Source organism: Phalaenopsis equestris, unplaced genomic scaffold, assembly GCF_001263595.1.
Source record: "Phalaenopsis equestris unplaced genomic scaffold, ASM126359v1 Scaffold000273, whole genome shotgun sequence".
NCBI classification, from domain to species: Eukaryota; Viridiplantae; Streptophyta; class Magnoliopsida; order Asparagales; family Orchidaceae; genus Phalaenopsis; species Phalaenopsis equestris.
This window is the reverse complement of record NW_018164715.1, coordinates 109989-128988: the sequence shown is the minus strand read 5'-3', so window position 1 is coordinate 128988 and position 19000 is coordinate 109989. Positions and strand designations below refer to the sequence as shown.

The window sequence follows — 19000 nt, the reverse complement described above, 5'->3', positions numbered from 1 at the left end:
TGAAAACAATCGAAATTTTAGCAAATTTTGTTTTCTATGTTACTTTTTTTTATATTTTTAAGAGGGAACGTGCTGAATGGATTTGTTCATCCCCTTTCTTTAAATTGTCTTAATAATAAACTCATGAGAACTTTAGCTGCAAAATTACCACAAAATATATGTCATAGTCATTCTTTCACAAAACTTGTGGCTTGCATTCATTGAAAAATTTATTGGAACAAAGTTGGTGTTGGGCTTTATTTTCAAATAATAGATGAGACATTAGATAAGACATTAACCCGAGGTTCCTAGTTAAATTTTTAAATAACATATGATACATTAGATAAGACATTACCCAAAGATTTCATTTTCATTTTGTAAGGGTTCTTAAGACTTAGGGTTCGAGGTTTTCACATACGCGCAAGCCTCTATGGTTCATTATCTCTCTTGATAACGATATAACTTTTGATTAAGACTAATCATTAAGGCGCTGATTGTTCATCATTTAGTATCAATGGTTTAAGTTTAAATTATAGAAATTTATCACTTTGAGCTTAGAGCTGATGTTCGGATGAATGATGATAAATTTGATCACGATCCCATGATTATATCGTTCCACATTGTCATGCTCTCTGGTTTATTGAGTCAAATGACCTAATTAAGGGTGTGTTTGGGGCAACTATAGCTTATAAATAAGCTGCTGCGAATAAGCTGGCTGAATGTTTACTTTTGGCAGTTTGAAAACAACTGTGTGTCAGCTGTTTCTGGACAAATGACTATTCTACCCCTGTGTAGTAATGTTGTTTGTAATAGAACTGTCATAACACTATATTTGATACTCGAGAAACAAAAATCCACCATAGAATAATACAAAAAATAATATATACACTTCACTTAACAGTGAATATCATGATTACTAAAATAAAGAAAACAACTATTAAAATAATATCATGATTACTAAAATAAAGAAAATAATTATTAAAATAATATCATGATTACTAAAATAAAGAAAATAATTATTAAAATAATATCATGATTACTAAAATAAAGAAAACACTATTAAAATAACATTTAATAATATATAATATTATTTTTAAAATGCAGACAACATATGTCACAAGTTAAATCGTCCTCCAGGGATACTATCCATTTCTGATCACTCTATCCTATCCCTTTCTGATCCCTCTCGGCGGTGGAGTCTGCCATACTGTTTGTCCACCGGAAGAAGTTACACTTCTTCATGATTTTCCGCGAATTCCTGTAGAACTATCTCCCGTAACTGCGGCTGACGCGACTTCAGCAAGAAAATATGAAGTCTACAATGATTCAACAATCCTCGAGAGGTCTCAGAAATTCTAGAGCTCATCTTTCTTAAATGCTTTAAAAGATAATTCATTAGTCATAACACAAGTAGAAATTAATAAAAGAAGTAATTAATTAGAGTTTTGTGCAGATGTGAGGTCTCAAAGAACTCAGTATACCAACAAACAAACTGTCTCATGTAATACCAAACTCGTGCGTGTTACATATGCAGATCACCAAAAAATATCATACAAAAGATATTCAAAAACTGCACCACCGAAAAGAAGAGAGGAACTTGACTGTCTTCATTAGAATTTCACATGTGACACTAACCTACAACGACTAACAGACCATCCAGAAGAACCCATAAGGTTAAACGTTTCATGATGGTCCTCTCAAACCCACCAAGAACAACAAATGAAATGCAAACGAAAAAAAAAACACTTACAAATAGCGTAAAAAGCCTAAATAATCAATATCAAATAAAGAAGGAAATAAATATGAACCAAATAAAATACAAATACTTTTTAATAAAATACAAATAATAATATAATGAATATATCAATCACTCTTCTACTATCGCATTCGTAATTTATTCCATCAACTACTATCTGATTCGTAATTTGTTCCCTCAATCATCTCGCTTGTACCTTCCTCGCCTTCCTCATCTTTGGAACAGGTGGTGGAAGCATCATTCTCAAGTTATGACAAAGAATATTCATTACGAAATATCTCGGCAAGTACATGTTCATGATCCTTATTCGCCCTACGAAAGTCGATTTTCTGCGGGAAGGATGTCACTGAATGTAATTGTGGAGCGTTATTGAGAGCCATTGTGACAATCACAATCTACATCTATTTGCGAAACAGGTAAGATGACATATTGTGAAGTATAACCTATTTCTTCTTCTAACCACAAAAAATCCTCTCAATGACACCGCATCACTTAACAGTGAATATCATGATTACTAAAATAAAGAAAATAATTATTAAAATAATATCATGATTACTAAAATAAAGAAAACACTATTAAAATAACATTTAATAATATATAATATTATTTTTAAAATGCAGACAACATATGTCACAAGTTAAATCGTCCTCCAGGGATACTATCCATTTCTGATCACTCTCGGCGGTGGAGTCTGCCATACTGTTTGTCCACCGGAAGAAGTTACACTTCTTCATGATTTTCCGCGAATTCCTGTAGAACTATCTCCCGTAACTGCGGCTGACGCGACTTCAGCAAGAAAATATGAAGTCTACAATGATTCAACAATCCTCGAGAGGTCTCAGAAATTCTAGAGCTCATCTTTCTTAAATGCTTTAAAAGACAATTCATTAGTCATAACACAAGTAGAAATTAATAAAAGAAGTAATTAATTAGAGTTTTGTGCAGATGTGAGGTCTCAAAGAACTCAGTATACCAACAAACAAACTGTCTCATGTAATACCAAACTCGTGCGTGTTACATATGCAGATCACCAAAAAATATCATACAAAAGATATTCAAAAACTGCACCACCGAAAAGAAGAGAGGAACTTGACTGTCTTCATTAGAATTTCACATGTGACACTAACCTACAACGACTAACAGACCATCCAGAAGAACCCATAAGGTTAAACGTTTCATGATGGTCCTCTCAAACCCACCAAGAACAACAAATGAAATGCAAACGAAAAAAAAAACACTTACAAATAGCGTAAAAAGCCTAAATAATCAATATCAAATAAAGAAGGAAATAAATATGAACCAAATAAAATACAAATAATTTTTAATAAAATACAAATAATAATATAATGAATATATCAATCACTCTTCTACTATCGCATTCGTAATTTATTCCATCAACTACTATCACATTCGTAATCTGTTCCCTCAACTCAGTCATCTCGCTTGCACCTTCCTCATCTTTGGAACAGGTGGTGGAAGCATCATTCTCAAGTTATGACAAAGAATATTCATTACGAAATATCTCGGCAAGTACATGTTCATGATCCTTATTTGCCCTACGAAAGTCGATGTTGCTGCGGGAAGGATGTCGCTGAATGTAATTGTGGAGCGTCATTGTGACAATCACAATCTGCACTTGTTTGAGAAACAGGTATGATGTCATATGCGAAGTATAACCTATTTCTTCTTCTAACCACAAAAAATCCTCAATGACACCGCATAAGAAGAAATGTCTTTTTTTTACCTCGTGTTACATTGTTTGCTCGCTCAAAGTCAGATATTTAGACTCTTATATTAGAATAAGGCTTAAGATACCCTCGCTGCAACGGAAATCCAACATCAACCAAGACATTTTTATCAGATATGTATTGCATGATTAGTATTGAGGGAAAAGTGAATTACGAGAGTAGCTAAGTCTCAAGCGTACCTATGAGAGGATGTGGGAAGTTATATATGTTATTCCGTGTTGCAGCTTTAAAAATTCTACTATCATGTGAACAACCCTCCCAACCGTCCATGACAAAAATGAAACACATTTTGAAGTCACATATGATCATGACATTCTGCATCGAGACCCGCAACGACCGATGAATGTGATCTTCTCATTTTTTTGAACACGTGCATCAACGTGTGTTCCATCAATTACTCTAATAAATTCTGGAAAGATAACGATGAGTTACATAATAATGTTATTTTTTTTGAAAACCGAATATAATAAATTTCAGACAATGTCTTAAAGAATGACATATAACGTGCATCATGTGAAATCTCTGTGGGGGTCCATTCGAACGTAGGATCTGTTGGTTTTTTGACTTATGAAGAAAAACTGACAAGTGCTTTCAATCCAACTAAGAACTATCTGCAAATTATTTCAGAAGAGTGTTGAAATCGCTTCATTGCTCCTCACATTGATCATTCCGCGATAATATGTAGAGGGTTATCACTAATTTCTCTTGCGAAGTCGTTCCGGAAGAGTCATGAAGTCTATGATTTCTATGTAGTTTCTCCATCAGATCGTTGAATACCACTTGTGTCATGTAGAACATATTGCTAAATCTTGTTGGTTGGCCCGCAAGCAACTCCGAGCGCTATATGTACGAGTTATAATATTCGTACATCAAACATGCAACATCTGCAACTCTCATTCTGCGTCTTTCTGTGTTTGCATCCATGTAGGTCAGTATCGTACCGCCTAAAACAGAAGCATCAATAAATTAGCTACAATTATATAATGTTACAAACAACTCAATAAACATATAAGCATTAATGAATAAGCCATGTTTGAAGCAGTTCAAATATCCAAAACAATATGAAAAACAATGAACAAATATGTCCCATGATTTCTATGTAGTTTCTCCATCAGATTGTTGAATACCACTTGTGTCATGTAGAACATATTGCTAAATCTCGTTGGTTGGCCCGCAAGCAACTCCCCAATCCCTTTGTCCCCAACATATGAGAATGTCAGTAAGAGGAGCACTCAATGTACGAGTTATAATATTCGTACTTCAAACATGTAGCATCTGCAACTCTCCTTTTGCGTCTTTCTCTGTTTGCATCCATGTAGGTCTGTATCGGACCGCCTAAAGCAGCAACATCAATAAAGTAGCTACAATCATATAATGTTACGAACAACACATATAAGCATTAATGAATAAGCCATGTTTGAAGCAGTTCAAATATCCAAAACAATATGAAAAACAATGAGTGAATATGTCCCATGCGATTGTAAATAAAATAAGTCTCTCAAATGTTCCTGCGATCATGAAAATATCATAAGTACGCGACTCTATGGTCATCTGACATCTTGAAGAAAAAATCTCTCTAGGACTAATCGTCAAGCAACTCTATCGCAAACAAGTACAACGGCGAATCCTAAAAAAATTATGTAGTTGCATTTTGAATTAGCAGACCCTGTTTGATAGAAGTTGATTGAGATGTGCGGGGTTCGGTGCTGCATAAAGCCACCAGCTGTGATATCTGGTTTCTAAGAAAAGCGACTCACCTTTTTTTATTCTCAATCTGCAGACGCTTAGAACAACATGTAGACTCAAGTTCATGGAGACCCGGGCTTGGGACTTGGGTGGAATAACCCGATTGGCGGCTCCCATGTTTTCGGGGGTGCCACCAAACCCCGTCTCACTGGGGCACATACATTGTTGCTATACAATCCAATTTCTCCACCTCAGGATCGATTCCATTGAATTTAATTTTTTTTTGCACCAGACACCGCATACAAATTCATAGAACATCTACTTCAATTTAAAAACAAAATGAAAATTGACTTAATTATGGGATATTTCAAAAATGTTTACTGCAAGTTTTTCTGCCCACCACTAATGGGAAGCATTGATCGTTCGCTTCACTGGATCTCGCCCTAAGCACGTTGATCATCGTTTCAATTCCTTCCAAGTTTTTCAATTTTTTTTGAGCCGATCCCGTTTGTTTTTTAATTGCATCTTACCGTACTCTTTGCATTACCACCACTGTTAAAAATAGGTTGTAGATTTATTTCTAGATCAATCTTCTTGAGGTAAATGTCACAATATCATTTTTGTTTCTCCACACATTCACACCTCCATACACAACCACACAACACACCATCACATCCAACACCCCGCCACTCCACGACAACAACTCCACACACAACCACACCACACAACATCACACACACCACCCCACTACTCCACAACACCACATCCACACGCCACACCACCACACACATCACCACACCTCCGCACCACCACACCTACACACCTCCACACCTCCACACCTCCACACACAACCACTTCACACACCATCAAACACACCGCCCTACCACTTCACCCCACCATATCCACACACCCCACCACCCCACACCCCATCACACCTCCACACACCCCACACACCCCATCACACCTGCAGCAGCCGAAGCCGACCCCCTATTAGGCCTCCTCTTCTCAAATTTTCAGTTAAATATCAAATTCTCACTCAAATCAAACAACAAATTCCAATTGAAACATCAAAACCGAAACATCAACAACTAAAACCGCCACAATTATGAATGTAAAAATTTCAAAAACCCAAAAAATCTTAAAAAATTGTGCTACACAGAAAACACTATTTACCCATTAAGTAAATCCACCAAGAAACTCTTTAAAAACCAATACGGCTAACAGAGCAAATCTACCAAGAAAAGTTAAGAGATAGAGGATACTGAAACAAGTAACAAACATCTGGAAACCCTCCTCACAGTTGTCGGGTAGCAAAGAGAAAGAAGACGAGCAAATGCAGGATGAGGACGAGCGGGGCACAAGAGAAAACTTGAGAGCTCTGGAGCGGGTTAGGATAGAAGACGCGAAGCTAGGTGGAAGGATATCGCGAAGTCAGGGGGTGTGGGGCATTTAGTAATAATTTCGCGAAGGAATACGGGCCGCGGGGTCGAACCTGCTGCACACATTTTATTTAAACATCTCGCACCGTAGGAGGGTGGATGGAGTTTTCTTTTTGCTATTAGATGCTATACTTCCATTTGAATATTTTTTTAGATTGTTATGATTTGAAAACTTAATTTTATAACCTTTTTGGTTGATATTCACAATCAATACTAGTATTATTAAGGATTTAAATAAGTTGGAATATTGTCAGCTTTGTCCCGTTTACGTAGGCTTGGACTTATAACCTAAATCAGTCGAGTTTATTTAAATATTTTTTTGAGCTTAATTTTAAAATAGACAATCTAGTTGAGATTCACAATCAATATGGTCATCATCTGGGAGTTTGCTTGAAATTATTATATTTGTAATTAAGTACTGATATTTTAAAAATAGATCCCCTATTTGAGATTTAAATTCAAAATGGTCATCATTGGAGATTTTGAAAGTTCTTATAATTGTAATTTCGATTCAACATTGTCATTTGAATGTTGTTAGGGCATTATTTCTATCACCTTTAATCCTTGTAAGGAGGATCTAACTGGTCAGGGCTATCGAGAGTATCAGACTAACTAGGATGAGATTTACGATCCTGTTCTGATTTAGCATAAATTTATACTAACCCCGCACACCAGTCTCAAGCTGAGTGTTTGAACATTTAGCATAGTTATCGGATCACATGCAGGTGTTTTAAAGTTGTTAATTTAGACTAATTTTAGGGAACATTACATGTATATTTGAGTCATTGGATGCGTGCAAAGTTTCCTTCTAGACGCTCTAAGAACATACCTTTTTTTAGCTAGCGCATATTTATTTTGGATCCGGTGGCATGTTTTATGTTTTAAAAGAATATTCTAATTTAGACTCCAGGCTAGATGTCATTTCAGCTTTTCAACTTTTCTTGGGCTGCGGGATTCTCTTTTATGTCTTATTCTATTCAGGTGAGCCCAAATGACCTTTTTTCGTCTATGAATAAGTGGGTCTTTTAGTTTATTTTCATTCTATTTAAAATCTAATTTTTTGTGCATTTTTGTGATGTTTGATTGAAAGAAGTTATAGTCGCCTTCTGAGAGTGAAGTTCCAAGTCCTCTTAAAGTTCCTTTTGTTTCTTAAATTTTTGTATTTTTTTTCATTATTTTATTTTTTTCATGCTTGCTCAAATTTTTAGAGGTTTCATTTAGATTCTATTTATTTTCTATTTAAATTCTATTTAGGTGTTCTAGTCAATGCATAATCTGGTAGCCTCCCGACATCGTCACTGCATAGGGGGTTGCATTGGGGAGTAATATGCCTTTCCAGTCACCTACAAGGCATGAATAGTAAGTGCTTTGCAATACCACGGTGGTGACTTTTAAAATACCCGCTTAGAAGAAGTTCATATGCCTCAAGATACATCCCTGAGAATTACAGGATTTCCCCGCCGCATTGGGTACTTATTATATAGAGATGGATAGCAAGATGGCAAGATATCTGGGTAAGTAGGTAGGTAGGTGTGACTGCAGGGTTGGTGGTAGGAGTTGAGAGCAGTAGGGCTGATGCCCGAGTGACCACCAAGGGGAAGGCGGATTGGATAGATAATTAGTTTATCATTGCTATTATATATTAATTTTTTGTTTTGAACTTTCTGATTGGACAAAATGTGTGGTGGAGGTACAGGAGGAGTATTGGTGGCGCCGAATCTATAGTGGGCTTTGGCAAGCTTTGGATAAAAAAGGTTGTGTTTTAAGAGCTATTCATATGCACGGATTCCTGTTTTTTTATTTTTAATTATATGCGCTAGGATTTATCATTTTAACTTGACTGTTTCTATTTCGGCTTGCATTGCATTGTGGCATACCATGTGGGTTAATAGTAGACTGCTAATTGAACTGGGTATCCTAGTTAGAATACTTATGTTATTGTGTGGGCAAACTCCTCTATGCATGGAATGTCTTCTGCTCTTGCTTCATATGAACGAAACAGACCTTCATTTATTGATATATAAATGTGTTCTCTGTAAATAAGATTGACTTATTTTTGTTTGCAGGGGGCCAACTTTGGTGAATTCTTTGAAGAATTTTTCTTTGCATAGTTCTCTGCGGCAACCGGCGTTTGATCTTATTACAACAATTATAATTTCCGACACTTCTGCTCTGATATCTCTTCAGCAGAGGAGTTGCGCTCTGCATAGAAGTAAATTCAGTACCCATGGTTATTTCATTGATGAGGAAGATGAGCTCATTTTATCTGAAGATACGGAAGAAAAGGATAACACTTGCTGGACTGAATTTAACATGTTGAGCAAGCTCGCTTCATCTGAATGCACTTGTTGGTCATGCGTTCCAATGTTATGGATTGATTCTTTGATTGATGTGGGCCCTGCAACTCTCCCTATAACATTTTCAAAGGCTCTTTTCTGGGCTTTGTCACGTTTATCTGTGCTGGAATTGAACTTTAGTTTGGATATGTCACTCTCAACTCGGGACTGGTTGTCCATATATGCAAGTGAGATCTCTTCATCATTTGGGTGGCAGATTCCAACTGGTTTTGATGACGGCGGGGAAGGGAAGGAGTCGAGAAACTCCATCAGGGCATCATCTATGTGCATTCCATTGTTAAGGACATTGAAGAGGTTTTGAGTGTTTTCATGATAATAATGTTCTCCATCATAATTTATCATTTTTTGAATTATGTTATTTGTGAAATCGAGCTTTTTGTAATCCCATGTCGTGCATTTGCGGATAACAAGTATGATTCTTCAGGTTGTCTTATTTGTTGAGTAACATAAGATCTTTTTTCTTTCATCATTTGAAATAGTTTTTTGGAATCATCTTTAGGCTTTCTGCTGAATTCATCTTGCAACTGGAAAAACTTGAACTTCAAAAACAATGGACATGGGAACCAAAAATGGCTGAGAGCTTGATACTTACGCTTGCAAACCATGATGATGTGCGATTCTGATTGTTCTATAATTTCAAAATTTCTTTTTTTTTTGACGAATATTGTTTTAACTAAAAAATTAAAATGCAAAGAAATTGCATGAAATTTGTAATCTCATTTTATTTGTTAACCTGGCATCATGACATAATTATAACACATGCAGGTTGTGAGGAAAGCTGGTAAAATTATATTGGAGTATTTGTCCAGTGAGCGTCTCTTGACTTCTGGACTCCAGTTTCTTTGTTCCACTGCTTCTTCTCTGTCTGCCATTCTTGCGGGTTTCAGATTCATGTTTAAACAGGTAGCTTATATATGCTTCTTAAAAGATCTTATAGATCCTTGATCGATGAAGTTGACCTGGTCTTTTCTATGCCATCGAGTCTAAGCATGTGACTCAGTTTTGTTGTTATGAAGCATTCTATGGCAGTCTTACCTTGTAAAGCTTGTGGACTCCTTTTTTGGGCTTCATTAATCAGTAATTGGTTTATGATCAAGTAAAGCTGGACTTGCGGGGGGCTAGAGGAAGTAGAATGCCACATTTCCTTGCTTTCGTACTGTTTCATGTTTTTGTTTTGTTTTATGTTCAGTTTTCCTTTTAAAGAAACTTTACCAATAGAAGAAAGAGCTGATAAGTTTCATGTTTATGTTCTTTTGTTTTTGAGTCTGGTTGTTATTTGGAGGAACTTGCCAAGAGAAGAAAGAGTTGAATACATTACATCTTGGCTGCAAACAGCAAGCGAGTGGCGAGATGGTGATGTGTGGATGTGAGGGGAATCCACCACTTATTCTTGGGCAAGCTATAAGCACATCATTGAAAAAAGAAGAGGCGATTACACTCCAGAGAGCAAAAATAAGAGAAAAATATCCAAAAATACATAAACTCAAGCTAAAAATCCATACAACCAAAACACCACCTATATAAAGGTCCCTTAATATAAAATAACCTAATTAGAAAACAAAGAAATATGGAAGAATCAGGAAAGGAAGAAACAAATGAAGGAAACATGTTGAAACTAATAAATAAGAAAAAAAAGATATCAAAAGCAGTTAATTCCTGTGTTCGCGGGATCTGCATGCCACAAAACCATAGAAGAAGCCCGCGTCTTGCATCACTTTCCTCGAGTAAGATAGGATTTGCCCTTGTCTTTGGAAACATCCAGCTCTTCGAAAAATTGGCGACATTAAAAGTAATAGAAAAATTGTAGTCTTCTAGTAAGTCAGCCTTTTAGGCATTGCCATCAACTTTAGGCCTGACTTTTCCGAATGAATCTGCATGAAATCTCTCCTTCTTTAGTCTCATCTAAACAATATTGCCTTCCTTGAAGCCATAGCTTTCTTTGGCCCATTAGCTGTTTGTGATATTTGATGTTCTTCTTAGTAATTTCCTTCCTGATTTGCTCATATAGGGTCAAAATATTCTTGACTCGAACCTAGACATCTATGTTAGGCTCAATAGCTGGCAATATCGGGACTAACTCCAAAGAGGTTAAAGGATTCCATCCATACAAAATCACAAAGGGGTTGTGACTTGTGTACGATCAAACTGCACTTGAGGAAAACCAAATTCCACTGTATGATGTTCATTCCGACAAAGCAGCTAATAAGATTTCCCAAATTGCGGTATGTAACCTCTGTCTGCCCATTTGTCCGAGGGTAAGCCGTTAAATTGAACTGTCGCATCTAGCTTGCCTTCTAAAGTCGTCCAAACGTGGCAGAGAAATTTCTCGTCTCTATTTGACTTAATACTTAGGGGTATACCATTAAAACAAACTATCTCCTTGAATTATAAATTTGCAATATGTGATGCATCCATCATCTTATGACAAGGAACAAAATGAGCTATTTTAGAGAAATGATGATAACGTTCCAGGGCTTCTAGAAGGTGTTTCTGAAGTTGGTTTTGGGTGAAAATGGTTGTGGAATAAGAAAGGAACGAAATACTTGGTTGACGACATTTGAAGGGAGATAAATGACGAAATATGCTATTGGACAACAAATTTGAGCTCTTTGTGTGCTGTCCTTGTTGAAAATAATGAGGCAGACAACAAAGCGACGTGGTGCTGACAGAGAGGAGGTTCACCATCTATTCATGAGCAAGATATCCTTACACCACTTCCACAAAAAAAAAAAAAATGATGCAACACTTATTAAGGTTTAAAACAAAAATTACAATCTCTAAAATACTCAAAACAAAGTTAATAGTCTCCAAACAGCAAAATACTCTCATAAATAGTCTCCTAATAATAAATAACTTTTATTATAAATAAGAAAATGGAAAAAAAAAACATAAAAAACAAGAAATTTCACTGCAATTGAAAAGAAGATTATATCACGGGAGGTATGACATCCCGCCATCACAGGATGTTTCACAATCACGGGTGATACTAGAGTCAAACTGAACAAAAAAAAAAAATTATTGCTAACAATCAAATAGAAGATTACAAACAATCAAGTAAAAATGAGAAATAACAATACATATGCTACTAGGGTAGTATCCAAAGAGGGGTGGTGTTAGTTGTTGTGCGGGATGGAGGTGCGGGAGGGGATTGTGGTTGTAGGATGGTTGTAATTGGAAAGAGGGTCGCGGTGGGGTGATGGCATAGGATGGTTGGTCTGGTTGTGGATGGTAACTGGACGGAGGATTGCAGGTGGGCGAATGACAAACCTGTAGGGGGAACGGGTTGCAACAGGTGTAGCAAGGAGGTGGTGGCTGAGAAGGGCGATTGGCAGACGAGAGCTGGGAGGAGGCGGGGATGGCAGCGACTGGACAGAGCATGTGGCGTGGTTGGAAAGGAGAAGGGTTGGGTTGCAAGGAGGCAACAAGGTTTCCCTGGGGTGGGGTGGTTGTAGCGGCAGCGATGACGACGACGACGACGTCGGTTGGGTTGCAAGGAGGCAACAAGGTTTCCCTGGGGTAGGGTGGTTGTAATGGCAGCGACGACGACGATGACGACAGCGAAAGTAAGGTTGTGAAGAATAGGAAGTCAAGGTAATAACTCCATTGGGAACGACCTATAGCCTGAGAACCACTCGATCCTTGGAAGAAGATCACATTCTCGGACGAGCTACTACCTGGCACCGCTCGCCTTTGGATACTACTCTAAAAGGGAGAAACCAGGATATCGACGACTGTCCTGAACATGAACACGACCAAAAATGAAAATTTAAATGCAGGAATCACATATATATGCCATAGATAATTAGGATTAGATCGCCTTATGGAAATGAGGGGCTAATCCCTTGTGGAAGAGCTCATCAACCCTCCCAGTTCTGGACCGATGCGGTCCAGACAAAGGAATCATGGGTGAGGGGCTAATCCCTTGTGGAAGAGCTCATCAACCGTCCCAGTTCTGGAGCGATGCGGTCCAGACAAAGGAATCATGGGAGATAGCCAATCTCTCCCTATACACCGCTCTCGTGACTTCGTTCATGCGCCTATGTCAATGTCCGAGGGTTGGGGAGATTTAACCTATTTCATCAAAACTTTTATTGGTGATGGAGAAGTTGTAACCCGCCAGAGTTGAAGGCTCTTCGACTGTAGCCCTAGAAGCTCTTGGATCCCACCGACGACTGCACTGTCTCCCAAAACACTTGCGGAGCTTTTTTCATTTGCGAGTAGAGATCTATATCGGCTTAATCTTCTTGGAGCTCACTATTGAATTGATTTGGGTCTACATCTCACATATATACTGCTGAATGTTCTTAGTGCAACTCAATATTGGTTCAACCCGATTTGAAGTGGGTAGCTTGTATTTCCGTAAATGATGGTGGTCATGATGTTATTCTATTGAATAAAATGTTCTGAAACTCTCTCTGTATTGGTTGCGATGTGTCTGAAGCTGTTTCTTCTGTCTCGCTATCCTCTTTCATCACCAAAATGGATCCTCTCGACATTTTTCTGCTGGTGCGAGCACTTGTAACCATATTCGCTGATGTTAGTTCTCAAGACACTCACAACTTCTGATAAATTTTCATTCAGGGAGCAACAAGGTGTTAGCCAACCTTTTGGGCTGGTTTCACCTACTTTTTGTCATTCTCCCCCTCTCATATGGTTAAAAACTAACTTCGATGGCGCTCTACTTTCTACTGGATCCACTGGTATTGGCATTGTCATCCTCAACAACAATGGCATTGGGATTGTTGCGGCTAGACAACTCCTTCAACATTGGGATAGCGACCAAGCGGAACTCAAAACGGTTTCCTTTTTCAAACACATTTGCTAGCCAAGGATGCTCGAATATAAGGGCATCATCATTGAGGGAGATAACACCAACATCATGAACTTTTTGCAATCTACTATGCGTGATGAAAGTTGGTGCCTTAGACCACACAAATCACCAGACTTAGCTTTTTCTCTTACAATTTATGTAAGTTTTGTTTTGTTATACGTCCGCGAATGTAATAGGACCACTCATTTTTGTGTCAAGCGTGCCCTTAATGGTTCTTTTATTTTGATGCATGTAAATGACGATAGATAACTTTCTACTATACTTAGTATATGACATGTCTTTTTTGTACACCATAGTTGTATGCATGCATAGTTTTTGTACTTTTTTTGATATATTAATTCAAATGCATTTTTTCACGAAAACTCCATGAGACACCTCTTATCAATGCTAACCCTATTTTCCTTCTTTAGTCACGTCAGGGAATATGGTTGTGAATGCCTCTAGGTCATGAGGCTCAATTTGTCCACAATTTATGTGGACGTCTCATTCTTTCTGCTCTCTCCAATGAGATGACTACATACCTTTCCTTTTACATTGCAATAGTTGTATAATTTGTTATGACGAAGCCACTTCTGCCACTCGTATCCTTAATTTGTAGGACCCTCCGAACCAACATCTCACCCTCTTCCGTGGGAGCTGGTACTCCTCACCCTGTTCTTTAGCTGACTCTTGGTCACTCACTTACTCTACTGCCCCTTGCTTGGTGAAGGAGACGACTTGGCTCGTCGAACAATTGAAAGCAATGTGTCTAAAATCATGGCATCTGAAGCATTTCTTGTTTGGGACTGTGGTGGGCGTGCTACACTTCTCAGGCTTCTTATCACTCGGAGTGGCTCTGTGATGTTCCTGACCAGTCTGCTTCACTCCTTGAGGCATGCTCCTTCTGAGGTTTCTCATTGTGGGTGGCTGTCTGACTGACGGTGGTTTCCTGCTCTGTTTTTGCTGTCTCTCCATTTTTAGTGCAAAGTCCTGCATGCCCCTCAGTGTGCAATATATTTGCAGTTGGACTACATTATTGATGGCAGACTTCAAGCCTCCCAAGTACCTAGTTGTGGTGAGTTCTGGCTCTTTTAGCTTACACCTTAATTTTTAAATTTGCATAAATTCTGATATGTACTTGTCCACTGGTAGTTTTTTCTGTTGTAGGTAGTTAAGCTTTAAGAAAATTATCACGACAATAGTGTGGGGGTTGGTATTTTCGCTACATGACCTTCATTTTCTTCCAAGAAATGATTATGTTCCGTCTCTCTTTTTTTACATTCTCCCACCACAAAAAGACATTTTTTTCAGCTTAATGGCAATGAGCATCACTCATTTGTCATTGGACAATTCTTTGTGTTCAAAGATCCGCTCAATAAACTGCATCAACTCAAGGAAATCATCTGCATCTATTCTCCCCTTGAAGTCCAATAGGTCTACTCTCCCGAGTCTCTTTATCTTCCAATAAACACCTCATCTCTGTATCTTCCAACAAACACCTCATCTCTCAACCTTCTCTGATATTGTTTCCCAAAGTGCCCTAGTTGATTCTCCTCTTCATTGAAATCATCTCTACGAAAGGGATTGAAATGATCTTCTTCTTCTCCATGTATTTCACTATTACGGTCGATAGTAACCTTGCCTTGGGTTCTATTACGTTGTAGCACTTAGTTTAGTAGCTGTTGTATATCATCCATGGTAAATTCTTGATCAGATTCTGACACTTGCCTCGTTGGCAATGTGGTTGGGGTTTGGGTTTGAGTAGGTGGAAGAAAATGTATAAGGATGATGTAGGTTGGGAAAAAAAATTTTAGGGTGGCTGTTTTGGAAGTTCAACAATGGAAAGTATTTTTTTTTTGTGGTGGTGGGGGTTATGTATTGATGCATGCTAGAAACCCTATGATATGAATAGATGATTATGCTATCTCTGATACTAAATGATATTAAATTCAATGCCAGCAACAATGAAAATAATGTTATTGTTGAAAATCAAATAAGGAATTACAATCAATCAATTGAAAATGGAAAATAATAGCAGACACAACACATATGCAACGAGGATAGTATTCCAAGAGGGGTGGTGTTGGTTGTTATGCGAGTTAGAGGTAAGGGAGGGTGGTTGCTGTTGTAGGATGGCAATAATTGGGAAAGGGCTACACTGGGGCGATAGCAGAGGAAGGTTGGCCTGTCTTTAGATGTCAACAAGAGGGAGGATTGCATGTTGGTGGATGGTGGACCTTTAGTGGGGGAAGGTGCTGCGATAGATGCAGCATGGAGGTGTTGGTTGGGAAGGGCGACAGGCAGATGGGAGCTGGGAGGAGAAGGATGGCAACTGTTGGACAGAGCAGGTGGCGTGGCTGGAAAGGAAAAGGGTTGGGTTGTAGGGAGGCATCAAGGTTGCTGTCTTTGAAGAGAGGGAGTGTTGCAGTGGTGATGACGATGTCGGAGACAACAGGAGGCATCAAGGTTGCTGTCTTTGAAGAGAGGGAGGATGTCGGAGACAACGGAGGTACAAGTGCTAAGGATGGGAAATCGAGGACAAATACTTCATTGGGAACCAACAACAGTTTGAGCACCACAGGTCCCTTGACAGAAGATCATCACCTCAGGCTAGCTACAACCGGAGCATCACCCACCCTTGGATACCGACAATTGTCCTGAACAGAAACACGACCAATACTGAAAACCTAAACACAAGAATCACATATATAAGTCATAGATAACTAAGATTGGATCCCCCTATGGAAAGGAGGCGCCAATCCCTTGTTGAAGAGCCAATCGGCCCTCCCAGGACTGGACTGGTTCAATCCAGATGATGGAATTGCAGGAGATAACCCACAACTCCCTTTACGTTGCTCCCACAGTTTCGTTTAGATGCTTGTGTGAACGTTGCTCCATGGAATCACAAAAGTTATGCTGGAAATATTGCATTCTTTATCACTCTACCTGGGTAAAAGAGGCTTCTTCTTCTTCTTTTTCTTCTTCTCTAGAAATACCTGGATTCTATCGTCAGATGTATTTTCTCATAAAACACGTTCAAAGATATTCAAAGTTGTGATTTACCACTCCCATCTTACCATTCTGAACCGAGCAACGTACACCATATTCTTTCATAAATAGATCAAAAAGCTCATATTTGTCTGAAGTGTTGATAGTTGGACCACTCTCAATGGTGACAACTTTGATGGTAGTCTAAATTTCAAAGAAAGCTTTGCATTGCCTTAGATATCAACTTTTCCATGGCACATTCTTTTATTAGCTCCAAGGTCAATTTCACTGGCACCTCTCTCATAGCATGCAGAATTGGGGCATGGGCCACTAAAGTTTTTGTCTTTGACTGATTACCAATCACTACATACTCCTTCAATAGTAAAAATATATTATGCTCCATATCCTTGATAAATGAGTAGGTGCTGTTACGACTATCATGAAATGTAACCATCATATTGTGTCGGTTAGCCCAAAAAATTTGACACACATTGATATGCACGATATCACACCAAACCCGACCTTGCAGCATGTTACCAATATAAAACTCCACAAGACATTTATCAATTGTGATTTATATCTTTTCTTCAACCAAAACAAAGAATAATATTGTATGGGCTTCTATATACCTGGCTAGCTTCAACCTTTTGATCATTTCAGCTGATATCTCATTTTCACAACTACCTCCTTCTGTAATTAAACTGCACACCTTTCTTTGCATGATACAACACAAATGAAAAATGTTGTGGTGAAGCAATTATTTCTCTCATGAACTCAATTTGAAGGGCCCGTCTGATTACTCATAATATCTCCCTCATTAGCTGGAAGGTGGTACCTTTTTTTGCATCATCACCTTCTCTAATGTCTCTTGTGTCATTGTTTATGCTTTTCACCGCTCCTTGTTTATTGAAAGATATCACCCTTCTATTTGAGCAATTAGATATATTGCACCTAAAATCATGACACTTGTTGTACTTTTTGGTTGGGATGGCTTGAGGAGTACTGGTAGTCTTCACACTTTCCACACTCAGTACGAGTTTTTTCTCAAGTTGGGTTGGCTTGACTGTTCCATTGGGTGTACTCTTGTTGCCTGATTCGATGACTGAACTTAGCTTAAAAAGTGGTGTTGACCTAATATTGTTGTGTTTCTCTCTACCTTTAGAGGGTATTGACATCCTATAATGTCTAACAAGACTGTAATTGTACCACATTGCCAATAGATGATCTCAATCCTCTCATTTATTGATCTATGGTGTTCTCATCGGGCTCTACTAGCTGACACTTTAAAATAAACTGCTCGAATTCAGCTACATAGTGTGTACTTCTCTACTAAGAGATCTTTCTGTTGTAAGTGGTGAAGTCTCAAGAACATGCCATTATCTCTAATGTGTTGGCGGATACTTGAGTTGCATCTATTGTTTTATCTTTTACTAAATAGTGATTTTATTTTTTCCCTCATGCTAACATCAGTGTTCCAAGTTTTCTCACAACAAAGAAATATTATTCCTTAACTCAATAATGGCTTGCTTGACAATTTGTTAGGTGGGATGTCATTGAACTTAAAACAAGTACCACTAGCTGGAGTCCTCGATGAATTCATTCCGATCCAAGCTTGGTGACAAAATTCGACAAGTCAAACTTCACTCTAAAATCTTGGCTTCTTTGCTGATATTTTATGCCAAATTGACAGGGTAATTGTTGTCGTTAGAAATTTTTTGATGGAAGGGGCTCACTTCATTCTCTCGACTCGATGATTCATTGTTGTGGTTATGGGTAATCTCATTGGGTTATTATATCTTAAAAATAGCAAGCTTTTATTTCAGTAGGAGGTTTTTCTTTTTATGTTTTCCATAGTGGCTCATGAACACCTCATTAAGGATATCTTCTTAGCTGCATGACATCTTTTTCTTCTATTGAAATTTTTGACAGGGAAAAAAATGATTTTCGGTTAGGGTTAGGGTTAGGAATTGCGGTATTAGTGTTTATGATATGGTTGGGGAAATTTTTTTGTCGGCAAAAGTTGTACTATAAATCATTAAAATTTTAGAGTTTGCCAGCCCAAATACTACTTATTTTTTGGCTCTTAAAGGTGTTTATGACGCAGATTGAGGGTGGAGGTGGTTGTGGAATAACAAATGAATGTAATATGTAGGGTCGACAGGTATGGAGGGGAATAAACGATGAAATCTACTGCTAGGCACCAGATTTGAGGTGTTTGGCAGTTGTTCCTGCTGGAA

At 38.1% G+C, this 19000-nt stretch overlaps 1 protein-coding gene across 2 annotated transcripts in view; it reads left to right on the top strand.

The window, feature by feature from the left end:
- The window catches only part of LOC110024757, a gene marked incomplete at its 3' end in the record, with an annotated part of 56453 nt that overhangs the window by 27139 nt on the left and 10314 nt on the right, over positions 1-19000 (top strand). For both annotated transcript variants that reach the window (XM_020724904.1, XM_020724905.1), the window contains 3 exon segments: positions 8675-9259; positions 9465-9576; positions 9731-9868. In XM_020724904.1, the coding sequence (XP_020580563.1) occupies positions 8675-9259; positions 9465-9576; positions 9731-9868 (835 nt within the window).